At 50.3% G+C, this 25,466-nt stretch overlaps 2 protein-coding genes across 4 annotated transcripts in view; both read right to left on the minus strand.

The window, feature by feature from the left end:
• KHSRP (KH-type splicing regulatory protein) overlaps positions 1-13,071 on the minus strand; it is a 21,956-nt gene extending 8,885 nt beyond the window's left edge. For 2 of the 3 annotated variants that reach the window (XM_026660574.2, XM_026660573.2), the window contains exons 1-10: positions 12,767-13,071; positions 9,207-9,263; positions 7,880-7,976; positions 7,244-7,282; positions 6,872-6,911; positions 6,242-6,291; positions 4,879-4,950; positions 4,075-4,132; positions 2,416-2,587; positions 1,324-1,422 (exon numbers count right to left, since the gene is read on the minus strand). In XM_026660574.2, the coding sequence (XP_026516359.1) occupies positions 1,324-1,422; positions 2,416-2,587; positions 4,075-4,132; positions 4,879-4,950; positions 6,242-6,291; positions 6,872-6,911; positions 7,244-7,282; positions 7,880-7,976; positions 9,207-9,263; positions 12,767-12,967 (885 nt within the window). In that variant the 5' untranslated portion in view covers positions 12,968-13,071. The remainder of the gene's footprint in view (positions 1-1,323; positions 1,423-2,415; positions 2,588-4,074; positions 4,133-4,878; positions 4,951-6,241; positions 6,292-6,871; positions 6,912-7,243; positions 7,283-7,879; positions 7,977-9,206; positions 9,264-12,766) is intronic. The other variant, XM_026660575.2, reaches the window with a different exon arrangement.
• Positions 13,072-17,769: 4,698 nt separating this feature from the next.
• On the minus strand, positions 17,770-23,842 carry TSPAN16 (tetraspanin 16). Its single transcript, XM_024200043.1, has 7 exons — positions 23,774-23,842; positions 22,938-23,135; positions 22,210-22,284; positions 20,922-21,029; positions 19,414-19,566; positions 18,730-18,813; positions 17,770-17,817 (listed from the first exon to the last, which is right to left on the minus strand). The coding sequence occupies exons 1-7, from the start codon at positions 23,840-23,842 to the stop codon at positions 17,770-17,772; spliced, it is 735 nt and encodes a 244-aa protein (XP_024055811.1).
• Positions 23,843-25,466: the final 1,624 nt, after the last annotated feature.

The raw sequence follows: 25,466 nt of genomic DNA on the forward strand, positions 1-25,466 counted from the left end.
CTAGCCATGCAGGTACTATTAGGCCACTGTAGCATAGCGCCTGCTTTGCATTTGTTCAGAGGATCTCAGGGATTTATAAATAGTAGAACATCCACTACAGCTGTGTGGCAGGTATATTCAGCCTCCTTTGACAGAGGTCAAACTGCCCAAGGATATATAGTGTCTGCTGCAACCCAGGCATCCTGACTGGCAGACTCCCTAGCTGCTTAATTTAATAATTTCAGTACACGTTTATACCTGTACCGTGCTCACCACCTGAGGAGCTCCGAAGTTTACATCAAATTAATTTCCACACCCCATTTAAGTGTCATTTTGGGGAAATAGGAAAAAATACAACTTGTCCATGTTCTCGCAAGATGTCCATCACCGCAAGTGGAGAGGCAGAGCTGGGACTAGAAGCCAAGTCTCCAGACTCCTACCCTGGTGCTTTAACCACAAGCCCAACCTTCCTCTCAAGCAGACACTATTCAGTATTCACTTCCTGTCCTAAACAAGGTTGTGCTGTTGGACCCAGAGTGGTTTCACTGGGGGAGATGTGTGTGTGAAGCAATTCTGAATGCGTAAAGCGTTCTGGAGAGATCAAAGACTCACTAGGATATTTATAAGGTTTGAGCCAAAGTAGTTAATTTCAGAATGGCCCTAAGGCAGGTAACCACTGACCACTAAAAAGCAACAGAGTCCTGTGGCACTTTATAGACTAACAGATGTACTGGAGCATAAGCTTTCGTGGACGAATACCCACTTCGTCAGACGCAACCACTGACCACTAAAGCAGAGGTTCTCAACCAGGGGTACACGAGGTCCTCCGGGGGATACATCAACTCATCTAGAGATTTGCCTGTTTTACAACAGGCTACAGAAAAAGCACTCGCCAAGTCAGAACAAACTAAAATTTCAGACAGACAAGGACTTGTTTATCCTGCTCTACAGGCTATACACTAAAATGTAAGTACAATATTTATATTCCAATTGATTTATTTCATAATTATACTGTAAAATGAGACAGTAGCCAATTGTTCAATAGCAGCAGGCAGTGATGCTTTTGTATTTTTATCTCTGATTTTGTAAGCAAGCGGTTAAGTGAGGTGAAACTTGGGGTACGCAAGACAAATCAGCCTCCTGAAAGGGGTACAATAGTCTGAAAGGTTGAGAGCCACGGCAATAAAGGGAACACGTAACGAGAACCACCTTATACCATCCACAACAAGCCTTCTCCACGGGGAAATCGGGCAACAGTGCAGTCAGTTAACCTCCTGCCCTCGCTCTCCACACTGATGGTTACATACACAACCACTCCCACTAGGGTGAGCCAGCCGGACCTACCTGGACTTTGTAGGGGTCTCCGATTATCCGAAGGGGCTTGTCTACATTGGTGTTTTGGGAACCGTCTTGAATTAAAATCATTTTCACTCCAGCTCGCTCCTGCATTGGGGTGGAGGAGATCGGAAGAAATCAGCCAGGGGTTGGGCAAGTCGATAGCTGGAACTCTCCAGCGGCTCTCCAGCATGCTATGCACCTGCCACAGCCTACGCTGACCTGAGCTCTGACAGGGGAAGGGGAGGGGACCAGACGTCCCCACTAACCAACTCCAGGGGCTTCACCCTGGTCTCAAGAGACTCACCCAGCAATTCAGCTCGTGTCATGAGCCCTGGTTCCATTACAGACACAGCACTTGGCAGTGGAGACCAGCCCTGGAACCATCACTGCCGAGGGCACAAGCCCCCTACCTGTAGATTTTGGGATCGCCAGGGTTTTAGGCTTCCATTGAGTTACACTCCTAGCCCTTCCAGTGGTGAAGCTTTCTGAACACGTGCCGACTTAGGCAGGATTCCCTGTGCCCTGGCTGATGCACGTGACTCAGTGTCGCTCTGGTCCTGCTGCACTTTTCCAGAGATGCCAGGGAGGCAGCTAAGAAAAACTGCCTTGGGGTTTATCTAGACTAGGGAAGTCTGCACAGGGTTGCTCCAGTGCAAACTGGGGCTTACAAGAGCGACTTACCCTGGTAAGTTAGATGGGTGCCAAGCCCAGCTTAGATTGGTGGAGCAACACCAACATAACCCCTCTTGCATAGACAGGGCCTTAGGGGCATTATATGGACTTTGCTGAGCCTCCTGAGGAAAAGATGACCAGGGACCCTACCTGAGCTAACAGGGCACAGCTGGACACCCCGCATTAGTGAATGACCAGAATTTCAGAAGGAATCAGACTGGCCCTAGAGCACAAGCCTTTCAATGCTCAAGATGAAGAGGCCACCAAAGGCACCTTGCTAGAGGGGGCTGAGCCGCAATGCGGGTAGAGACAGGAGGAAATTGCTAAGTGAGGGGAAAAGGGGCAGCTCTGGTGCACTGCCCTACTCTAACCACAAGGAGTTCTCTGTCCACCTGCCCCACAGCCTGGGTGGCTCCCAGCCCTTACCTGTAACTGTTTAATGGTCTCTCCCCCTTTGCCGATCACCAGCCCCGCCTTCCCAGCCGGGATCATGATTTCCTGCACTGTGCCGTTCTGCCCGTTGGCGTTGTCGTGGAACTGGCCAGGTGGCCCCCCACGACCCCGCGACACGATATCATCCAGCATCATTTTCGCCTTCCTGTGAGGGGAAAGAAAAAAACCAGCAATGGTGGTGAGCAGAGAGGGTGTGCGCACCTATCAGCCATTCGTACACCTCAGACTAATGATGCAATACACAGGACAGGCCCTGGCACTGCAGTGGCCCACCCAGCTCCCTTCCGGGATGCCTCCCTCCGTGAGCTCCCATCCCACCATGCCAAGTCTCAAGACTTGAGGACAGCCCAGATAACACACACTGCGCAGGTTTCTGCGTATTCCAGAAGGGGTTTGTTCAGTCAAGGACAGCAATGCCTTGCCAAGAAGGCAGGCCCAATTGCCACACCCTAACTCCATGATTATAAACCAGGGGTCGGCAACCTTTCAGAAGTGGTGTGCCGAGTCTTCATTTATTCACTTTAATTTAAGGTTTCACGTGCCGGTAATACATTTTAATGTTTTTTAGAAGTTCTCTCTATAAGTCTATATAATACAGAACTAAACTATTGTTGTATTGTAAAACAAACAAGGTTTTCAAAATGTTTAAGAAGCTTCATTTAAAATTAAATTAAAATGTTGATCTTACGCCGCCGGCCCACTCAGCCCACTGCTGGTCTGGGGTTCTGTTCACCTAGGCCGGCAGCAGGCTGAGCGGGGCCTGCGGCCAGGACCCTGGCTAGCAAGGGTCCGACAGCCAGAACCCCAGACCGGCAGCGGGCTGTGCGGGGCCGGCGGCCAGGACCCCAGACTGGCAGTGGGCTGAGCGGCAAGCTGACTCCACTCCTCCCTCACAAGGGCCATCAGCTGATTGGCTGGCCAGCAGGGGGGGAGGGAAGGATGGAGAGGAGGAGGAGGGGCAGGAACCCATCACACTGCGGGAAGAGGCAGGGGAACCGGCAGGACCAAGCTTCTGCCCCCTGCCCCTGCGGGGGGAGGGACGCGGAGAAGAGCGGGCCAGGCAGGCTTTTTAATGGCTCGCGTGCTGTCTTTATAAACCAAAGTGGACATTGCTGTTCTGTCATCAAGAGCCCTGAGCAGTAAGGTGAGGAGATTCCTACTGCTGCACCTATAGCTGGGCATTTTGGTTATACGTCCTACGGCCAAACCCTGTCAACTGCCCAGCTCAAGGCAAGAGGCTAACAGTCCCTTCTAATGACGGGGCAGGAGACCCTATGCTTGCAAACCTCCCACTCAAAATTTCATTATTTGGAAAGGGGAGGGGAAGGGTTATGAATTTTCTTAAGGGTCTCTCTTCCCACTAACTCTATAAGGCCCCTGTCCTCCCTGAAGACAGGGAAAGTTCCCAAGAAGAAAACCACCAAACAGCAGCAGAACCCCCCAGGACAGCACAGCAGAAGGCAGGTGACAGTGAGAGCCGTTGGCAGTGGTTTGTCCGTGAGGGAGGAGAGGCAGCAAACGCAAAGGAAGTTCTGAAGATTTGAGCTTAAAGTTCAGCAACAAGTCCCTGCCTGACAGACAGGTGATTCCAATCTGCACCAGGACCCATAGTTGAATAAAGGGTGTACTCACTGGACAGATTCTGGGGATCCAGTCAGAGAGACGCTCCGCTCTGGTAATCCACCACTGTCTGCAGGAGAAGAAAGTGTTAAAGGACATGCTCCTAGGGCATTTCGCCTAGAGGTTCCCACAAGAACCTCTACAGATGTGCTTCTGCTTTCTCTCCCTACAAACTAAGTCAGCTCTGCCTGGGCAACAGGTTTCAGAAAACAACGTGCCCATGGCACAGTTAAGGAGCTGGAATAACTGGGCAGAGATCCAAAGGGGGAATGCTCTGTGGTGGCGGAGTTCTCTAAGCAGAGGCACACTGTGCCATGTGGCTCAAAGTTCCCTTATACCTGCTGGTGCTGATGGCCTCTGCCATGTTAGATCAATGACCCCTGGTATTCATAGGACGTCACTACAGTAGCCAGGCAATATTGTATAGATGAGCGAACTCACTGCATCCCAGGGAAGACATGGCCAGAGCGGTCTAACACACTATGAAACCACATACACCCCCGGGAACACATTAGAACATTTCTGGGGAACGCTTGATGCCAGGGGCATTCTTTGATTCAGAGATTTAAGGCCAGAAAGGACCATTATGATCATTTAGTCTGACCTGCATAATGTGGGCTGTATAGAACTTCACCCAGGAATTGCCACAGAGGCCAACATACTACAGACATTAGATGGAGACTCTACCACATCCATTGCTCACAGGGGTAATTATGTTCACCGGTATAAATTTACACCTCAAATGAAGGGGCCCAGGGAGACAAGTCTAGCTGGGCATTGATGAGCGCGCTGCAGAGTTCTTGCACCAGTCCATACCTGGCGATATCTGTACTTTGCAGCCAGAGTCTTGCTGGATTTTGTTGATCTGTTCACCTCCTCTGCCTATAACTGGAAAAAGAAAGGAAAGGAGAAGAACTGCTAAGGAACACCAGCTTGCTACAGAGAAAGGAAATGTCACTAGCAGACAGGTCTCAAAGCAAACTGCTTCATGGGATTCAGTTATGGTCTATTAATCTGCAACCACTTTAAAAAGAAAACAATCCAATATCCATCTATCTCCATGCAGAAGATAAAAGCCTTACATTCTACTGGAGGAATGGTAAAAATAATGTTCAAATATAATGTAGTGGAGCCCCCCCCCCCCCACTGCAGGTTCTAGGAGGATCTTCGCTCTCACAGCTACTAACATATGGCAATTTTCAGCCATGAATCTCCAAGCACTCTACAAAGGCCAGTGAGTTTCATTATCTCCTTTCTAGAGAAGGGGAAACTGAAGCAGCAGCGAACACAATGCAGGGCTCAAGTCCAGTGCCCCATGCGAGTCTATGGGCATCAGAAGGGGGAAGACAAGCAACCGATTCAAATATTAAATCTAGTTAAACAAGACTCTCAGAAGGGCCTTGTTCACCACAGGGCCTGGGCAGCCTAAAGGAATCAGCCCCTGAAGGGGAGTTTGGTGCACCCAAACTCAGCCAACTCCTCCACTAGCCTCAAAAAGCTCAGAAAGCCAAGCCAATTGAAACCGCATCTTGTAAACCGACTGTTTCCTGGGCTCAGATCTTGTATGCAATGGAGCCCAGTTTTCTCCTGCTTAGCATCACGCTGAAGCCAGTGTTACAGCCACCATTCCTTCTGGCAAAGGTCTAGCGTGGACGCCCTTCAGAGCCAGTCACTGCTTCTCAGATCAGCCAGACAAGACTGAAAGTCCCCTCTTCCCTGGGACAGGAACACGGAGCCCTTCACAACACTCCTGTGAATCCATGCCACTGTCCACAGACTACAATCTCAGTGCACAATGGAAGTGCCAACAACCACGGTGACAACACACCCAGCTAGGAAGTTGCCCTCAGTATCTAATCCCTACCATTTAAAGCAATGAGTCTGAGCCTGTGCATTCAATAAAACAATGCTCCACTCTGCCTCTCTCCTGGCTGGCACAAGTGCCACACCAGAGTTGCCAGAGTGTCAGGATAAGACTCAAATGCTAGTCAGGTCTCGGATAGCTGTCACCTAACACAATGAAGGGGATCACAGCAAAGAGCCAAGAACAACTGAGCTTTTCTGTAAAAAGCTCAGCAACTGGCACTGAGAAGCCAGGAAGGTATTTGTGAGTAAAAGTAACAGTGAAAGCCTCTCTCTAAAGCAACGGCAGGCTGCTCCCTCCCTGTCTAATACTCACTGAGTCCCACCATGCCATCAGGTACTCTGTACTCTTCAGTCACTGTAGACCTGCAAAGGGAAACGGTCAGCGGCTTAAAGTGAGGAGTGGGAGGGTAACAAAAAAGGAACCGATAGTCACCTGCATCGATCAGAAACAAAAGAAAAAGGACTTTCCTTCTCCTGGGAGGACAGACCGATTGGAAGGGGACTGAGCTATTGGAACTAGTCTAGGGGATGCTCGAGTCTCAGGGTTACGCATGGCAAACTAGTTACGTGTCCTGGAGTCCACTGTATCAGCATTTGCACACAGTGCTCTGGTTTTACAGAAGCCAAAGCTATGAAACCTAAAGCAAAGGCGGCACAAGAGCTAGAACTACCGCGCTGGTGGCCAAGAAGCACGTCCCTCACTACCAACACGGCACACTCGTGCCAGGAGTGACCAGTCTCCCCAATGGCACGTCACACGACTCAAAGTGCAGGCCTCACATCTGAGCAAAGCAGCTTGTTAAGTTTTGGGGCATCACACCGTTGCCCCTCCTGCAGATGTCTGAAGTACAAGAGGTGTCGCTAATCTGGTTCTGAACGTTCCGTTCAAATTCACAAGCCTTGTGACTTTGGGGTGGGGGAGAAGGGTGAAGGTAGAGTTTACCTGGGAGGAGGATGGATCGGTCCAAGTTGAGCTGACATTGCTGAAAAGGAAAACCATGAGAGGTTTTGGGTTATGAATTCACATACCAGAATGCAGAACAATGCCACAAAGCCAATAACAAATCAGTCACTATCCAGGCAGTCTATGGAAGATAAAAATCCCAGCAGGTTAAAAACAGGTTCCTACAGATTTCTAACCCAAATCTTCCCCTTCCTTTCACCCAATCCACTCTTATTTTCTCAGCCTCAACATGAAACACCCACTTTAGGTGAGCACCAGTGATCAGAGGGTTTTGTATGTGGTTAACAGCACCTCCTCAGGCACAGCTATAAAGTTATTTTTCCCATCCCTTTTAATGTAAGTTGTACTTACAGTCACCTTGAGCAGCCAGTTTCTTGCTCTCTGGCTGGTCTGTTTAAGAGAGAAGGGAGTAGATTAGATGCAAGCCAACCTCTTTCCAGTCCTTACAGGCGGCCTCCCGTCTCCACATGCTGACGTGTGACATAGGAGACCAACTCTTGAAGCATGATGGGCTAGATGTGAGCTATGCACATCCGCATTAAGGAAACCGTCAGAACATTTACACAATGGAAACTTATCAAAATAAAAATTAATATTCTAAATCCAAGCACCTATGACAACAACTAGCATTTATGTAGTACTGTCCATCCCGTGCTTAGACAACACCCAGGAATCTTTCACCCATGCTGAAAGGCCCTGGCACTTCTACAGGTGTGGGAATCAGAGATGGCCATGGATTCGGGTAGAGAGGGTACTCGACTAAGAGCGCAGAGACACTGGGGTTACTCCCAGCTCGGCCAGTGGCTCTGTGTGAGAGCTTGCGCAAGTCACTTCTCATCTGTGCTAGCTGTACAATAGGGATATACTGAAAAGCCCCCCCAAGCTCTACAGACAAAAAGCACTAAATAAGTGCTAAGTATCACCAAGGCCCAGTACTCATCACATAATGGTGCTGTTCAAATATAGACAACGAACACCCTGCAGTACCTCCATCTTCCAGTTGCCTCTTCTGACCCCCAAACCCAAAGTCTGGAGTGTTGTTGTTCACCGTGGTAGCTGCATCACCCCCAATTTTAGCCGCTATCTGAAAAGAAAGCAGTTGGCATCGTACAGTTACTACCAAAGGGAAAATCCTTCCAGAAATTAGCAACAATGGGGAAAGTAAAAGCAACTGGATTAGCAAAAACAAAATTCTCCAGCCCTAGGACCTTCAGTCCATTAAATATACCACACAATAACTGCAATGCCATTTAAAAAGTCCTAGGCTAGACTACACCGTTCAGAGGACTACATTAAACAACCACGCTTAAGCTAAGCGAGGGCTAGAATGTTATTACAGCACTAAAAAAAATGCTCTAACCTAGGTCTATACATAGAGTTAATGCCATTTATTATAGTATTTGCATGTAGCAAACACTATTAAAGCTGAAAAATTGCAGCTACTAAATACTAATAACTTGTGTGCTTAACTTCCTGAAAAACATTTTCTGGGGCTGAAAGATTTGTACTTTATTTCAGCCAAAATGCGATTTTTATGCAAAAAAACCTTATTTAACACATTATAATGTCCCTTCCTATGTTTCTGTTCACTGATGTAACTCAAAAGTGGCAGTACCTTCAAGCTTTATACCTACCAGACACAGAACTCTTGGTCAAGAGAACTATACCACATTCAAATTATTTGGAGTTAGAGTGTGGAAGTAGAATGTGCAGCAGCAAATTTCACTAGCTAAGAGTCCACTTTTGAACGCCAGTTGAGACAGACTTTGTCCCATTCCTACCTCTCAGGTAGAACGCAGGGTCACAACAGTGTTTCTTGTATGTAGAACTGTTAGCTCACGCTCAGTTCAAATTTCTCACACTCCAGCTAGCTCTCTGGAAGCATCAGTATACACTCGTGTCTCTTAGGTGTGCGCATGCATTAATTTTGCATTAACATGAGTGTACACAACTCAGACAGATTTCCCTCTTTCATTAAACTTAGGAAATTAAATGCAAAAAAATTGTTAATACAACATGAAGGTTGCAAATTTTAATTAAGAAGTCAAGCATTGCAATAGTTAGTGCTTTTATGAGAATCTGAATTTGTGCACACAAGACAAATGTGTAATGAGTATATTCGCTAATAATTGGTACCTACAAATATGCATCATTTCAATTACTGGTTAGATTAATGTATACAGTTAAGATCCAATAGGATAGAATTAAGACGACCAGATGATATTTTGTATTTCCCATTTAAATTCACAACCTTAACACTGCATTAACATCGGTTTTCAACTGATTTTTAGAAGTAGCTCCCTTGTTTATTTACCTGCTGCAACTCAAGTTTAGGATTCTGCTCAACAGGAGCTGACACCACCACAGGCACCTGAAGACAGTAGAGGACATGGTGATGTGCTCAGCTGTTGCAGGACAGAGAAAATCCTGTGCTTGGGTATTGGCAGATACGTCATTTTTATAGTGTCAATCTTATGAACAGCACTGAAGGTCAAAGTTCTCTCCCTAGCCAAATCGAGTACAGCCACGGTAGTCCAACAGCAAGGCAAGATTCCCTACAATGCCCCGAGCAATGTGTGTCATCCACTACTACTAGTAATTATTGTTAAGTGCTGACAGTGAGCTTGCTGCTGTACAATTCACAAAAGGCTATCCCTGCCCGGAAGAACTGCAATTCTCAAGTGACCTGGAGGGACTCTTCCTTGGAGCAGAGGACAGCTCAGTTTCCATGGCCCACTCAATATTTTACCCCTTTGGTGAGGAAGCCAATTGAACTCCGGTGATGTGTGTTGTGGACACCTGTTCACTGAGAAGCCGACTGAAGCCTAATCACTACCAGAAAAGGTTTGCTGGGATAGCTACAAGATACCGATCCTGGCAAACAGAGCCCTGCAGCAGGACTGGAATCCGGCAGGTCCCGCAGGACCTGTTGCCATAATAGCAGGAACTGGTAAAATTTACTTTGTTGCAGATGCAATTGGGTGGGCAAAAAAAAACCCCCACCCCAGATTGCAGTAATTTGACAGAAAACTCTAAATGGTTAAAGATTTGTTTTATTCTTTTAATGGTAAAAATGGTCTGAATTTCATTTTTTCAGAGAGAAAGACACTGATGGGATTGTTTTGAGGTTTTATTTTGTTTTTAGTAGCGTGGAGGGAATCTGTTTCTCTTGTGGGATCTAAAGTTTTTGCAGGTGGGAGTGGGATAAAAATGCCAGAAATAATGCAGGAGTGGGTATTGCAGGGCAGGATAGGAGCAGGATTTTAAAAAAATTAAAAAAAATTAAAAAAAAATTGTCCCACGCAATCCCACTCTTCTAGTGGTGATGCAGATTAAGAGTGTTTGTACCGGGACAGTTTACACAGTTCCCCAAAGGAAAGAAGCTATTCTAGAAAAGTCTCTCTTTGCTGGCATAACTGGGTCTACACTAGGGCTTTTGTCAGTATAAAAGTGTCATAAAAAATTACATCCTAAACTGACATTACTATTGACAAAAGTTAAGTGCACACCTGTTCTTAAACTCCCCAGCCCAGCCACCCCATTTGATGGTAAGCACTTTTGGTAGCTATCAAACTGGACTTCAATCAGGGACACAGAAGTGAAAAGCTTTGTACACCCCATTATTAGTCTAATGAACCATCCCACCCACCCCTTCATTTGATTAAAAACAAACTTATCCCTGATTTAAGGTTGCACATTTGTTTCATTTTTGGGATCCTTCACTTTTGAACGAAGTGAGCTTTGCCCCTTGATCCCCTAAAAACAAAATTAATATTCTCATTTTAAAAGTCAAATTTCAAGAGCCAGCTATAAAGCATCCAAGACATTAAATTACAGAAATACAGTTCCCAAACTTAAGTTGTCAGTTTTATACTGTAGCATCCATCTGACACACAGATGCATTAATATTCCAAGATTTTAGCACTGCAGAAAAATGCACCTAAAAGTTGGGAAGAAAATTAGCATAAAACATATCGCCAAATCACCAGCATCTCAGTACTTCCTTGCAGTGGCAAGACTAGTGCAGGATTTCCCTGCATGTTAGCAGAGCCCACATTTCAGCGCTATGTCCAACCACCAGTGCCCGCGAGTCATAGCAGGATACAGACATTTTCAACGTAGAGAAATTCCTTCTGCAAATGCAATCGTTCATCTGAATTGTGACTGACTTGTCAGCATTTACGCTTCTTCCTCTGTAGTCTGAGGAAATGAAGCCATGAGTTGCAGTGGCTTGCCTAGCTGATAAAGATGTTAATCGGCTCCACAATTTCAGTGGGAAGTGTCACCCCGTCTCCCAAATGTTGGGTGTCTATTTTTTGTAGACTGTGTGTGCGAGACAAGCTTGTTTGAGCAGTTGGGTTAACGGCCCATGGCTCTGGGGTTTTATAGCATTCCGTTAGCCTTGCTAAGTCAGAAAAACAAGGGATACCTGCAGAAGTTGGGATGTGTGGGGACATCAAGCCCTACTGCCCATTAGGTTAGATAAACCACCAACCACCTGAGGACGAGGTTAACACTGCTAACCTTCTCCTTTTGGGACAGTCATGTTGCAACAAGAACGGAAGGAACCCCAGAATTAAGGAGGGCCATCCCAAACATGTCCCTATTTAATGTGGGACTAGGGATGAGGCCCCAGTGGGTGCTACAGGCAAAAACAGGGGAGGGCTGAGCAGAGCTCTCTGCTGGCCACATGTGAGGGAAGAGACCCTGGAGCCTGGCCATCCCCCTCTTCCACATGCATGAAGCAAGAAGTGAGACCCAGGCTAAGGATAACCTCAGTATGGAGCATGAAACCCTGAAGCTCAATGCAGATGAACAACTCTGACCTTTCCCTCCGCCAGCTGGTGATAGAAGTGAGTATCCTACTGCCATGGGGGAACAGTAGGCCACCTTGGGGGATCCCCTCACCTTCTTGCCCCTCTTCACTCAGCCTATCATCTCCACCAGCTCCCTCTAACCCTTCACCTCCTCTTCCACGCCTAAGATCCCAGCCCCTCTGTTCCCAACACCGACCTCATACTCCTCCCCCGTCCCTAATTCCTCTTCTCCCTACATCCCTCTCTCCACCCCCTTCCCCCCAGCCCTGGTACCAACCCTCCCAGCCTCCCCCTCCTCCCACAGCCCATATCCATCCCCCACACTCCAGGCCCCCTCCCCTCTGGCCCCAGCCCCCACAACCCATACCCCTTCTATTCCCCCTGCTCCCACCCCATCCTACCCCCCCACAAGCCATACCCCTTCCTTCCACCCCCCTGCTTCCCTATCCCATACCCCCTCCTCTGCTCCCACCCCATCCTATCCTCATATCCCCATAACCCTTACCCGTTTCTCCACCCTTCCCTCTGCTCCCAGGCCCCCATACCTGTTCCGCACCCCCAATTCCACCCCCCTTCCCCCTGCTCCCAGACCCCATACCCCTTCCCTCCCATCTTATCCCCCCTCCCCCCATAACCCACACCCTTCTCACCCCCTCCCCCAGACCCCTTCCATCTTATTCCCCCTCCCCCCATAACCCATACCCCTTCTCAGCCCCCTCCCCTCTGCTCCCAGACTCCTTCCATCTTATTCCCCCTCCCCCCATAACCCACACCCCTCTCACCCCCTCCCCCAGACCCCTCCCATCTTATCCCCCCTCCCCCCATAACCCACACCCCTCTCACCCCCTCCCCTCTGCTCCCAGACCTCTCCCCCCCCATTCTACCCCCCCCGCCGCGCTCCCAGCCCTCGCGGCCCATCCCCCTTCCTCGCCCCCCTTCACTTCCCCCCGCCCATCCCCTCTAGCCCTCAGGGCCCCAGGCTCCGGCCCCGCTCCGCCCCATCGCGCCTCAGGCCCGGGCCCCCCCGGCTCCCGGCCCGGCCCCGCCGCCCCCTCACCTGTCGGGCCCGCTGCACGGCGTCGGCGAAGGCGTCCTTGCGGATCCCCCCGGGCGGCCCCCCCGCTCCGCCCGGGCCGGGCCCCCCCGCGCCTCCCGCGCCCGCTCCTCCCGGGGGCGGCCCCCCAGCTCCGGCTCCGCCGGCTCCCCCACCGGGGGGCCCTCCGGAGGGCGGGGGCCCGGCCGGGCTATAGTCCGACATGGCGGCGGCTGAGGCCGGCGAGAGACGCTGAGGAGGCGGCGGCGGCGGCGAGGGCTCAACGCGGGAACCAGGCCGAGCTCTCCACACACCCCCGCAAAGCACGGTGGGATCGGGGGGCGGGGACTCCGCCGATATCCCCGCCCCCCGCGAGGCGCGAAGGCCAGTCACACAAGCGGAGCGCTCTGAGTGACAACGACATGCAGCCAATCCCGATAAGGAAGGAGCCGGCTTACCTGACTGGCCTATTAAAGGCATAGGAGGCGGGTGTTAAAACTGAGTGTCAGAGGACTCATCCAATCGCACAGGGAAGGGTCCCTGAATGTGCTTTATTATTGGAGGACAAGTAGGCGACAGCCCGTATTGATTGATACGAGATTAAGCCAATCAGAGATGAAATGTTGCTCATATTTGGACTCCCATTGGAGAAGATTAAGGATGGTCTGATATTATAATTGATTGACATTTATATGGACCAATCAAAGATGGCAAATGCCCAGGACAGGCCTATCCGGCGCACCTATTGAAGGATGAAAAGGCAGGAGAGAATTTCATTGACAGGCATTTGAGCCATTCACAGGGAAGGGATTCTACACGCTACTTCTTTATTGGAAGCTGCAATGCATGGGCGGTTCTTATTAATGAGTGACACGTACATAAACCAATCAGAAACGTAGAGTGCCCAAGGTAGCTCCTTATTGGTGCGTGGATGGGGTGGGTCTAAATTTGATTGATAGGTAGATAATCCAATAAAAAGTAATATATTCCATCTACCTCCCTATTGGAGGATGAGCCAATGAGTCCAGAATTTCTGTCAATCATCCATCCTCACTCTGCCTATTTGGAAATCCATTGGTTAATATGTGCGTGAAGGTGGGGCGATAGCTGATGGACAGGACTCTGGACCTATAGAAGGAAGGGAATCGTATGTTTGCCCAATGGCGTTGGGGAGGCAAGTAAGGTGGGACTTTGAAGGGAATGAAGTGGAAAGTGATTGAAGCTCGGGGCAGATTGACAGCTTCATCGGCCAATCACATTGGAAGCGAGCCAGGCTTTACCAGCTTATATGGGGGGGGGGACAGGTTAGAGAGTTTTTTACCCATAATCCTTTGGGTGTGTGGTTGTTCTCACCTGTGCTCCCTGGGATCATTAGCCAGCCTATGGCCTTTGCCTCAATGCGGCTGCCCATTCTGGCCTGTGACCTCTGACCCGGCTCTTAAGATGTGACCTTTGCCCCCACCTGAGCCTGTGACCTCTGACCCAGCTGTGAGGCCGTGACCTTTGCTCCCCATCCCAAAGGCAGAGATTTTCGGCTCCTCCCCCCAAGCTCCCACCACTGTCCCGGTGGTTGTCGTCCCCCGGAGGCTCTGACCTCTGCCCCGTGCTTGTTGGGTCGGTCGCCCCCCACTCCCAAGTTACAGAATCACAGGACTGGAAGGGACCTCGAGAGGCATCTAGTCCAGTCCCCGGCACTCCTGGCAGGACTAAGCATTGTCTAGACCATCCGTGCCAGGGGTTTGTCCAACCGGCTCTTAAAAATCCCCAACGATGGAGATTCCACAACCTCCCCGGGCAATTTATCCCAGTGCTTCACCACCCTGACAGTTAGGACGTTTTTCCTAATGTCCAACCTAAACCGCCCTTGCTGCAATTTAACCCATTGCTTCTTGTCCTGTCCTCAGAGGTTAAGAAGAACAATTTTTCTCCCTCCTCCTTGTAACAACCTTTTATGTACTTGAAAACTGTCCTCATGTCCCCTCTCAGTCTTCTCCTCTCCAGACTAAACAAACCCAATTTTTTTCAATCTTCCCTCAGAGGTCATGTTTTCTAGACCTTTCATCATTTTTGTTGCTCTTCTCTGGACTTTCTCCAATTTGTCCACATCTTTCCTGAAATGTGGCACCCAGAACTGGACAAAATACTCCAGTTGAGGCCTAATCAGCATGGAGTAGAGTGGAATAATTACTTCTCGTGTCTTGCTTACAATACTCCTGCTAATACATCCCAGAATGATGTTTGCTTTTTTTGCAACAGCGTTATACTGTTGACTTATATTTAGCTTTTGATCCACTATGACCCCCAGATCCCTTTCCGCAGTACTCCTTCCTAGGCAGTCATTTCCCATTTTGTACGTGTGCAACTGATTGTTCCTTCCTAAGTGGAGTACTTTGCATTTGTCCTATTGAATTTCATCCTATTTACTTCAGACCATTTCTCCAATTTGAATTTTAATCCTATCCTCCAAAGCACTTGCAACTCCTCCCAGCTTGGTATCATCCGCAAACTTTATAAGTGTGCTCTCTATGCCATTATCTAAATCATCGATGAAGATATTGACCAGAACTGGACCCAAAACCTATCCCTGCAGGACCCCACTTGTTATGCCCTTCCAGCATGACTGTGAACCACTGATAACTACTCTCTGGGAACGATTTTCCAACCAGTTTTGCACCCACCTTATAGTAGCTCCATCTAGGTTGTATTTCCCTAGTTTGTTTATGAGAAGGTCACGCGAGACAGTATCAAAAGCCTTACTAAAGTCAAGATATACCACATCTACCACTTCACCCCTATCCACAAGGCTTGTTACCTTGTCAAAGAAAGCTATCAGTTTGGTTTGACATGCTTTGTTCTTGACAAATCCATGCTGACTGTTATTTATCACCTTATTATCTTCTAGGTGTTTGCAAATTGATTGCTTAATTATTTGCTCCATTATCTTTCCAGGTACAGAAGTTAAGCTGACTGGTCTGTAATTCCCCGGGTTGTCCTTATTTCCCTTTTTATAGTTGGGCACTAGATTTGCCCTTTTCCAGTCGCCTGGAATGTCTTCCGTCTTCCATGACTTTTCAAAGATAATTGCTAATGGCTCAGATATCTCCTCAGTCAGCTCCTTGAGTATTCTAGGATGCATTTCATCAGACCCTGGTGATTTGAAGACATCTAACTTGTCTAAGTAATTTTTGACTTGTTCTTTCCCTATTTTAGACTCTGATCCTACCTCATTTTCACTGACATTCACTATGTTAGACGTGCAATCGCCACCAACCTTCTTGGTGAAAACCGGAACAAAGAAGTTATTAACCTCTGCCATTTCCACATTTTCTGTTATTGTCTTTCCCCCCTCATTGAGTAACAGGCCTACTCTGTCCTTGGTCTTCCTCTTGCTTCTAATGAACATGTAGAATGTTTTCTTGTTTCCTTTTATGTCCCTAGGTAGTTTGATCTCGTTTTGTGCCTTGGCTTTCTAATTTTGTCCCTGCATACTTGTGTTATTTGTTTATATTCATCCTTTGTAATTTGACCAGGTTTCCACTTTTTGTAGGACTCTTTTTTGAGTTTTAGATCATTGAAGATCTCCCGGTTAAACCAGGTGTTCTCTTGCCATACTTCCTATCTTTCCTACGCAGTGGGATAGTTTGCTCTTGTGCCCTTAATAATGTCTCTTTGAAAAACTGCCAACTGTCTTCAATTGTTTTTCCCCCTTAGACTTGCTTCCCATGGGATTTGATCTCTGCCCTCTGCCCTCACGGTTGTCGTTGTCCCCCCCCCTCGGCCTGTACCTCTGCCCTCCATACTTGTCACTCCCCCACCTGAGGCCATGACCTCTCACCTCATGGTTGTCGGCACTCCCCAACCTCTGCCCCAAGGTTGCTGTTTGCCAGGGCCACGAGAAAGGCACAATGACCCTCTCCTCCGTCTGGGGTTTCTAGCCGTTCCTCCTAGCCACAGGCCCTGGGGTGTGGTAGTCACGGGTGGGGCTTTTGGGGGCTGGGCTTACGGTTTATTTGCATTTGGTTTTGACACCGGGAAGGAGGGTCACTGACCTGATGAGAGGGGTATCCGCTTTCTGTAACGGTACCTGTGTCAGAACCAGAAGTGATGGGCTGGATGCAGGAGTCTTTTGGGGCAGGTCTCTGGCCTGTGTTATACAGGAGGTCAGACTAGATAATCACAATGGTCCCTTCTGGCCTTCAAATCTATGAATCTCCAGAGCCCTAGGCCAGGTCTACGCTAGAGACCTCTGCTGGCAGAGCTGTGTCAGTCAGCGGTGGGAAGAGGTGGGACCTCTGACTGGCAGTTGTGTTCACAGAAGCACCTAGTGTAGACGCAGTTATACCAGCAAAACTGCACAAAACTGTACCATTTTGCCAGCATAGCTGGGTCCGCCCTAGGAGCGCTTTGCCATATAGTATATTGATATTCCTAACGTGACATAGCCCTGGTCCTCCATTCGCTCTCCTTTCCTCTTCAGTGGTCTGAAAGCGGCTATCCCCTTCTCAGTCCTTTCCAGGCCCCTGGCAAAAAGACACCTGCCGGATCTGAATTAAAACCTGATATCTACTCAGACAGGTAAGCAAGCTGTTGATCAGTATTTTAGGAAGATGAGACACATTTAAAAACACAGAGACCCTAGCAATCAGTCTCCCCATGTTTATTATCTCTGTTTAAACGGTATCTTCCCCCCCGGGGATGGAGAATAATAAATATAGAAATAGATCAGTACATTTGTCACTAATAACCGCGCATGAGTAGAGTGGTTTCCATATTCAAAGCTCTGGAGGAACTTTGATCCTGCATAGTGATATGGCTCCCAGGATTTTCTGTTATGTAACTATGGAGTTTGAAAACTGGGCAAATGAATGGTCCTGCTCCCAGTGACGGCTCCGGGGCAAGATCGTTAGTGCTTGGGACTATTTCAGCTTTGCTGTAATGTAGTGCAGTGTGTCCCCGCCCCCCCGGCCCTGAGGCAACACAATTCCAAGTGTTTGGGAAGTCCTCCTGCTGGGTTTCTTCAAATGTTGTCATCCCAGTTTAGCGTACAGCATTAAGGAGACCATCATAGCTGCTAGCTGCAGTGGGAGAGAAAAAAATAGAGACGGAATGAATAATAAGACAGAAAATATCATATTGCCTCTGTATAAATCCATGGTACGCCCACATCTTGAATACTGCGTGCAGTTCTGGTCACTCCAGCTCAAAAAAGAGATATAGACTTGGAAAAAGTGTAGGGCAATAAAAATGATGAGGGGTATGGAACAGCTTCCGTATGAGGAGAGGTTTTAAAGACCAGGACAGTTCAGCGTAGAAAGGAGACGACTAAGGAGGGATATGATCGAGGTCTACAAAATAATTACTGGTATGGAGAAAGTGACTAAGGAAGTGTTATTTACCTCATCACATAACACACAAACCAGGGGTCACCCAATGAAATGAAAAGGCAGCAGGTTTATAAACAAGCAAAAGGAAGCAATTCTTCACACAACGTACAATCAACCTTTGGAACTCCTTGCCGGGGGATACTGTGAAGGCCAAAAGTATAACTGGGTTGAGAAAAGAATGAGAAAAGTTCCTGGAGGACAGGCCCATCAGTGGCTATTAGCCAAGGTAGTCAGGGACGCAGCCCAGTGCTCTGGGTGTCCCTAAACCTCTGACTGCCAGATGCTGGGACTGGACAACAGGGATTGGATTGTTTGATGATTCCCTGTTCTGTTCATTCCCGCTGGGGCACCTGGCACCGGCCACTGTCTGAAGACAGGATACTGGGCTAGATGGACTGTTGGTCTGACCCAGTATGACTGTTCTTATGTTCTTATGTTTATGTGTAACCTCCTAGTATCTAACTGAGGTCAGGGCCCTGCTGTGTTAGGCGCTGCACATACCCATCGTGGTTGACCTGTGCACAGCTGGCTAATTGTGCATCATTGGAGTACTTAAAAGTGAACACGTCCCTTTAAGACCAGACTAACTTGGGTTAAACTCACTTCCAGCACGGCGGCGCCGGTGGCAGCTCCACCAAGCAATAGGCTCTTCTCTTTGATCAGGGAAACCAGCTGGCGGAAGCAGCCCTGAAGGGTAAAAAATAGGGTGAGGTGTAGGCTGCTTTCACAGTAATCGGAAACAAAAAGCAATGATAGCCCATCCCCCGGTGGAATCCCATTGGCTTCAGCACACTTGCTGAGCAAACTATTGTATCTTCCCTTCACGCGGGGGTGGGGTGGGGGTGGAATTAGCCCCTGCGTGGCTGACTGGTCACTGGCCTATGGCTGTGCCTAAATCCATAGATCCCAAAGCACTTTCCAAAAGAGGGCTGTATCATTATTCTCCCACACTTTACAGAGAGGGAAACTGAGGCACGAGGGAGTGGCTTGCCCAAAGTCATGCTGCAGGAAGAGCCAACCCAGTGCCCTGCCCACTAGGCCCCACAGCCTTCACTTAAGGGGTGTACAAGGTGCTTTCTGGTTTTGAATTTAGAGCACATAGGCACCGATCCTGCCATGAGATCCCTGTGGGTGCAGGTAGACGTCCAGGCAGCGTTTGCTGCAAGATCAGGGTGCTGATCACTCCCCCACATGCTCCCTTGCTCCCTCCGACTCCAACAGACACAGGCTAGGTTTTTAACAGCACTATTCCCAGTTTCCTTTTTGACCCCCAAACCGGGCCGCGACCTCCTGGTTGATGACCACGCTGCTGACGTTGCGTCCGTTGCATGCGGCGCTCGTTGGATCTTTGCAGCAGCTTTTGGGATAAGTCAGGTTGGTCCGTATTTGAAAGGCAGAGCCGGAAAAGTCTGTGTAGTTATGAACCCCGCAGCAGTTCAGCTAGGAACGACACACAACAGGGTTTGTTACAGGCCAGGGTCTCGAACGTTTCATTTTTCCTTCCTACCTCCCTTCCCTGCTATATCCCGGCAGAATTTCCTCAGTTCTCCTTTGCTCAAATGGTGATTTTACCAGAGGAGAAGTATGTTTAACCCTTCGGTTGCTATCAAATGCCCGTGTTGTAAACACTGGGTGAAATTCTAAGGCCTGTGGTCGACAGGTCAGACTAGATGAGCAAAATGGTCCCATCTTGTATTCTGGGGTGGGGGTTTTCCACCTTCGTCCGAAGCGTCCGAAATCAACCACAGCGGGAGATGGGACACCAGACAGGATGGACCAGTGCTCTGAGCTGGTACAGAGACTCCTCTGTCTGGCTGGTGAATCTCACTCACATGCTCGGGGTCACCAGATTTGGGGTTGGGAAGATTGACAGGGCTTTTTCACCTTCCTCCGCAGTGCGGGGTGCAAGTCGCTACTGGAGTCCTGGGGCTTGTCTCACCTAAGCAGTTCCCTGCCGTGGCAGGGGCCGCAGGCATTCGTCACTCCTTGGTGGGCCCTATTCTCTGCCCGTGGCTCACAAGACGTTTGTCTCTGAGGATTAGGATGCTTTGATCTCACTAGTCACTGAGTGGCTTTTAGTGGCCTGTGCTGAACGGGAGCTCAGACTGGCGATCCCGTCCGGCCCGAGACTGTGTGAAATTTCTGCCCCCAAAAATCTACACAGCAGATCCTCAGCACATGTGTATCAGCTTGACTGCTTTGACGCCAGAGCAGCGCTGATTCACACGGAGGATCTGGCCTGGAGACTCACTAGATGCTAGCGTTGAAGGGTGGGTGGGCATGTGGTTAAGATACTGCCGTGGGATCCAGTTCCCAGCTGTGTTACAGAACCACTTGGGCGAATCTGTGTGTCTCTTTTCCTAGTTGTAGGGTGGGCATACGACCAGCCTCCCTTTCGCCTGGCCTGCCTCTTTAGATTGTAAATTCTGCTCCCTGTCTAAGGCGTGTACATGGGCCCATCACCGTACCAGCTGGGCGTCTCCTCCCAACCTCTCTGCTATGATCCCCATGGTACTGATGGGGAACGGATGCCCAGGGAGCCCAGGTGACTGGCCCCAGGTCACACAGGGAGTGCATGGGACAGAAGGGAATTGAACCAGGATTTTCTGTCCTAACCACTAGACTGTCCTTCCTCTCACACCATCTCATCACAGCAGGGACTATCACTGTGTATGTGCAGCACCGGGCACAGTGGGTGGGGCCTCTCGGAGCTGCCGTAATATGTGTAATAAGAATGTGGGAACACGTGTCGAGTCCTTTGACCCAGGAGGTCTGGGGGGCGGCGGGTCCCCTACCTTCAGCATGAATGCATTCCATCCATAGGACACGATATCATCGTGTTTGTAGCCGCTGTATTTCTTCTTCAAGGCAGCCAGCGATTTGTCTAGGACGATACTGCGAGCCTTAAACGGGGGGAATGAAACGGGTCTAGAGCCAGAAAATACTTTCTCTTCAGATCCCGTCTGATGCCAAAGTGTGGCCAAAGGTTTTCAGGGAGAGAGCCTCAGGTGGGGTAAATCAGGACTGCTCCGCCGAGCGCAGCGGAACTGAGCTGATGGCCACCCGCTAAAGATCTAGCCCAGAGACAGCAAAGTGGCACGCTGGGCTAGTAAAAGCTGACAGCCTCAGACTAGCCAGCTCACTTTGGCCCTAGTGTGGGCCCCGATCCTGCACGGATTTACTCACGCACTTAACCTGACATCTATTGCTCCTGCAGTGGGTGGGTGTAAGTGAAGCCCAGGTGGAAATAAGGTGCAGGTACTTAACAGGTAGGGTAATTAGCCAGTGGATCAGATTCCCAAGGGACAGGGCAGGACACCTTTCTAGAGGAGTCGCTCACTCAACTAAAAGTTACTGGTCTGGATACAGGAATAACTAGGTGAAATTTCCTGGACTGTGTTACGCTGGCGGTCGCACTAGATCATAACAATCCGTTGTAGCCTTAAACTCTGTGAATCTGTGCAGGATCTGGGCCTTAGCTTTGTAAATGTAGATCCAAGCCAAGGGAGAATCGATCATATTTAAATTTGCCTTTACGAACAATAAGAATAATGCGGTAGGAATAATTCTAAAGCAAAGAGGAACCGTTTCATCAGTTAAGGATGAGGAATGGGTAGACCTCAGTTAAAGCTGTGAGTTGGTTTTAAGGGACAGAGCTGGTTCAAATGCGAGGTGGGGAGGGGGTGATTTCCTTTTTCTTTTCTTTATGTGCGATGACATTTTTGACAAATCAGTTAGTCAGAATTCCACCTGCGCTCAGAGTCCAGATGATCAGAACTTGGAGGGGAAATTTTGTCAACAGTTTTTTATTTGGCCACCAAAAGTTCCAGATTTGGAAACTCTGGGCTCGTTCTTTGGTGCAGTGCGATTCGAACGAGACGTCACTAGATGTTTAGGGTCCCGCGCGACTCCTGGATTTTCCAAGGAACTCACAAAAGTTGGCCACTTAACTTCCCTTTTGAAATTTCTCCCCGTTTGGAAAAAGGACCCAATCCCAAGCGACTCTTCTTTGTAGGATCGGGGTGAAACTTTGTCAAGGAAAATGAGAATTCCCCACATCAGAAGGGAATTCTGGATACTCACGAAGGACGTGAAAGCGAATACGACGACAGCTGCTGCGATTTCAGCGATGAAGATGACCAGCATTATTAAGAAGTACTGTGAGAGAGGGGGGTGGAAGGACATTGGAAGGTCGCGGTGAGTGCACACCGCGGAGGCCTTGTTCACTCTCAGATTCGTTCGGGATGAAGGTGAAGGGATTGCGAAGTGAGGCACAGGAGTCAAGTTTACACTACAATCAAAGGATTTAACCTAGAGGGGCTGTGGCTGCCCAGATGAACAGGGGTCAGGAGGTCAGGGGTTAGGGGGTCATGCCCATCCATAAGAGTCTTGACAGCTGCTAACTGAGAGGCTGTCTGCTAAACAAAGCGTTCACGTGGGTAGAAAGCAGGGCACGCACGGTCAAAGTCCCCCAGAACAGAGAGGGCTGGGGACCACATGAGCTGCCAAAGGGCTTAAGTGGTGTGTGGATCTTGTCCCGCTCCCTCTGAGTAGGCGTGAGTTTCACCCGCTAAGGATGGGAAAGAACAGCTGGTGACTGCAAGGGAGACCACTGCGTAGTTATAGTATAAGCGACGTTTAGGGCCAAATGTAGGGGGTCAGCTCCCCAGCTGGGGTAAATCACGCGGCTGTGCCAATGGGTGCATCGTAACGGCACGCTCGACCCCCCTTAGCTCAAGCGGGAAAGGTCTACGGCCCCGTCCTCGCGGGCCGGGACGCCGCCCCAGCTGACAGCAGCTGCGTGCACTCACCGTCAGCAGGAGGCATCTGTTCTCTTTCACCGTGCCCCAGCAGCCCATGAACCCCAGCACGGCCACCATGCTGCCCGCCACGATGCAGAAGTACCCGACGTGGGCAAAGTACACCGAGGTGGCGCCCAAGACCCTGACGAAGGAGGCGCTTCCCAGTTTAATCCACAGGCCCAGTCCCACCATGGTGCAGCCGACAACCTGTGGAGAGAATAAACGTATATGCATGTGTGTGTGTGCGAGCTCGTGCGTGCGTTGGCGCTCCGGCCATGCCCCCGATTCACCCGGGGCAGGGAGCAGAGATGCCAGCCTGGTGCCGGAGGGGCATGAACATAACTGAGAGCCACCCCCTCTGTGCCGTTCCACGGCCAGTCCCTCCTCCCCGCTCAGGTCTGCCCACCAAGAACTGAGCAGAGGCTGATGAGCACGACCCACGGTTCTGGCCAGCCGTGGGGTGACGTGAACTTCGGGTGAAAGGCCACGTTACCTGAAGGCTAAGGGCCAGATCCCCCGTTGATGTAAATCATTGTAGCTCCATCAGTGTCAACAGAGATCTACACCGGCTGAGGATCTAACCCCTAAACTCTGGGGCAGGCAGCTGGGCACAGGACTGGCTGATTTTATTCTTTGCTCTGCCCCTGACCTGCTGCGTGACTGTGAACAAGTTTCTTCCCCGCTCTGTGCCTCAGTTTCCCCTCCCACCCGGTGCCTGGCTAGGCTGTGAGCTCTTCAGGGCAGGACTGTCTCTCACTCTGGGTCTGTGCAGCCCCTGGCACCACGGGACCCTGGTGCCACCGTAATACACCGAAATAAACGTGTGTCTGAAAACACAGGCTTACAAGGATAATGGTGTTGAAGCAAATCATGACAGTCTTCAGAGTGGCATAGCCAGTGCGCGAGGGAGCCATGGTGAAAACCGGTCAGCGCGGCCGCTCGCAGAAGGGGGGCTAGATTGGAGAGACGGCAGAGAGATTTTCAGCTTCCTCTCAGATCCATTCCCACCTCGGTTTTACGTTAAACCCACTAGCAACACAACACATTGTTGGAGGCTTTTACTTATGACGGGGCAAATACTTTTATTTAAAAGCTGATGCTAGGCAGGGAGGTTGGTCTAGTGAGTACTGGCCTGGGGGCCAGGAGATTGGACTTTGCTTCCTGGCTCTGATCCAGACCCCTCATGTGACTGCATCGTTCTGTGCCTCGGTTTCCCCATCTCGGGGCGGGGGGGTAATAATCCTTTGTCGAGTTAGACTGGAAGCTCCTCGGGACAGGGACTGTCTGTTACTCTGCATCTCTGCAGCGCCTGGCACAATGAGGCCCCAGTTAGCGCGTCCTATAAATAACAGTCAGTGGTTGCTCTGAGAGGTTGTCACTGAGTTTGGGGGAATGGGGTCCCCGTGACATGTGAAAATCCAGCCCCCCCCCCACCCCGGGGGAGAGATTTCAGTACTCGACGATTGACACGGCCTTACAGTCTCTGGACCCGGTGACTCCTGGGCTGGGGGAAGGACGGCGCTTCTCCCCCCTCGCAGCCACCGTTAGCTTTAGCCCGACTCCGCTGCGGGGGAAATTCGCCCCGCGTAGAGGGCTAGCAGGGGGCCGATGCCGGCGCTTCCGTCTCCCTTCCCTGCGTCAAAGGCTTCGCCTCCCACCCAGGGGCCGGCAGCCCTAGCGGGTGGCGTGGCGTGGCTGCCGCCCAGGCCTCAGGATGGAAACTCACAAGCCCGGAGCTGAGGGAGCGGCCGGCACGTTCGCTCAGAGCCGGTTCAGCGGCCTGGAGCCTGAGGTTACCCACCCACAGGGCTCTCCTGAGCCTCCTGCCCTCGCCGGCCTGGCTCCGGCCCTGCACCGTGCCCTGGGGCTCACGCGTCCTTGGCCCGGGCCCCTGCGCTGCGGCTCGCCCAGCGCCTGCTGGGCTTCCAACCGTCGCCCGATGGCTGTTGGAAGGGGCCGGGGGGGGGGGGGAACGGGAAGGAGGCTCCATTGTGAGACAGTGTCTGCCTCCTTCCTCCCTAGGGGCCCGAGAGTGGGACGGCTGTAGGGCCTGTGCCTTGGGACTGCTGTAGGGTGTCTATAGGGTCCGCAGTTTTCCATCGCTGTAGGTCTGTGGCTTGGAACTAAATCATATCTTCCCCACAGAACAATAGGGGACCCCGTTCCATCCGTGCCCTGCTACCCCCTGCCAGGAGCAGGGCCGTGCCAGCAGAGGGCACGGGGGCCGGGGCAGGCTGAGCGGCACATGCTGGAACATGCAGCCCACAACTCTTCAGCTCCATTCAGCGGGAGATAGTTAAGGGGTGGGACTGGGACTCACGTGACATGGGTTTTTCTTCCTGGCTTTGCTACAGACTCCCTGTGTGACCTGGGACAAGTCACTTCCCCTTCCCGTGCCTCAGTTTCCCCATCTGTAAAATGGCGTTCTCCTTCCTTTGTCTCTTTAGAATCTTTGGGGGCCAGGGACTGTTTGTACAGGGGACCTCTGGGTGCTACCGTAACACAAACAATAAATAGGCACAAAACCCATCTTCCTTT

This window comes from Terrapene carolina, unplaced genomic scaffold (assembly GCF_002925995.2).
Source record: "Terrapene carolina triunguis isolate 2854851 unplaced genomic scaffold, T_m_triunguis-2.0 Scaffold833, whole genome shotgun sequence".
Taxonomy (NCBI): Eukaryota; Metazoa; Chordata; order Testudines; family Emydidae; genus Terrapene; species Terrapene triunguis.

What these genes read in the sequence shown, in the direction of transcription:
- TSPAN16 (XM_024200043.1), bottom strand. Translation starts at nt 23,842, where the DNA reads ATGGCTCCCTCGCGCACTGGCTATGCCACTCTGAAGACTGTCATGATT. An exon ending in ACAGATGCCTCCTGCTGACG is followed by an intron (nt 22,285 to 22,937) that starts GTGAGTGCACGC and finishes CCTCTCTCACAG; the next exon opens with TACTTCTTAATAATGCTGGT. An exon ending in TATTCGCTTTCACGTCCTTC is followed by an intron (nt 21,030 to 22,209) that starts GTGAGTATCCAG and finishes CCCCCGTTTAAG; the next exon opens with GCTCGCAGTATCGTCCTAGA.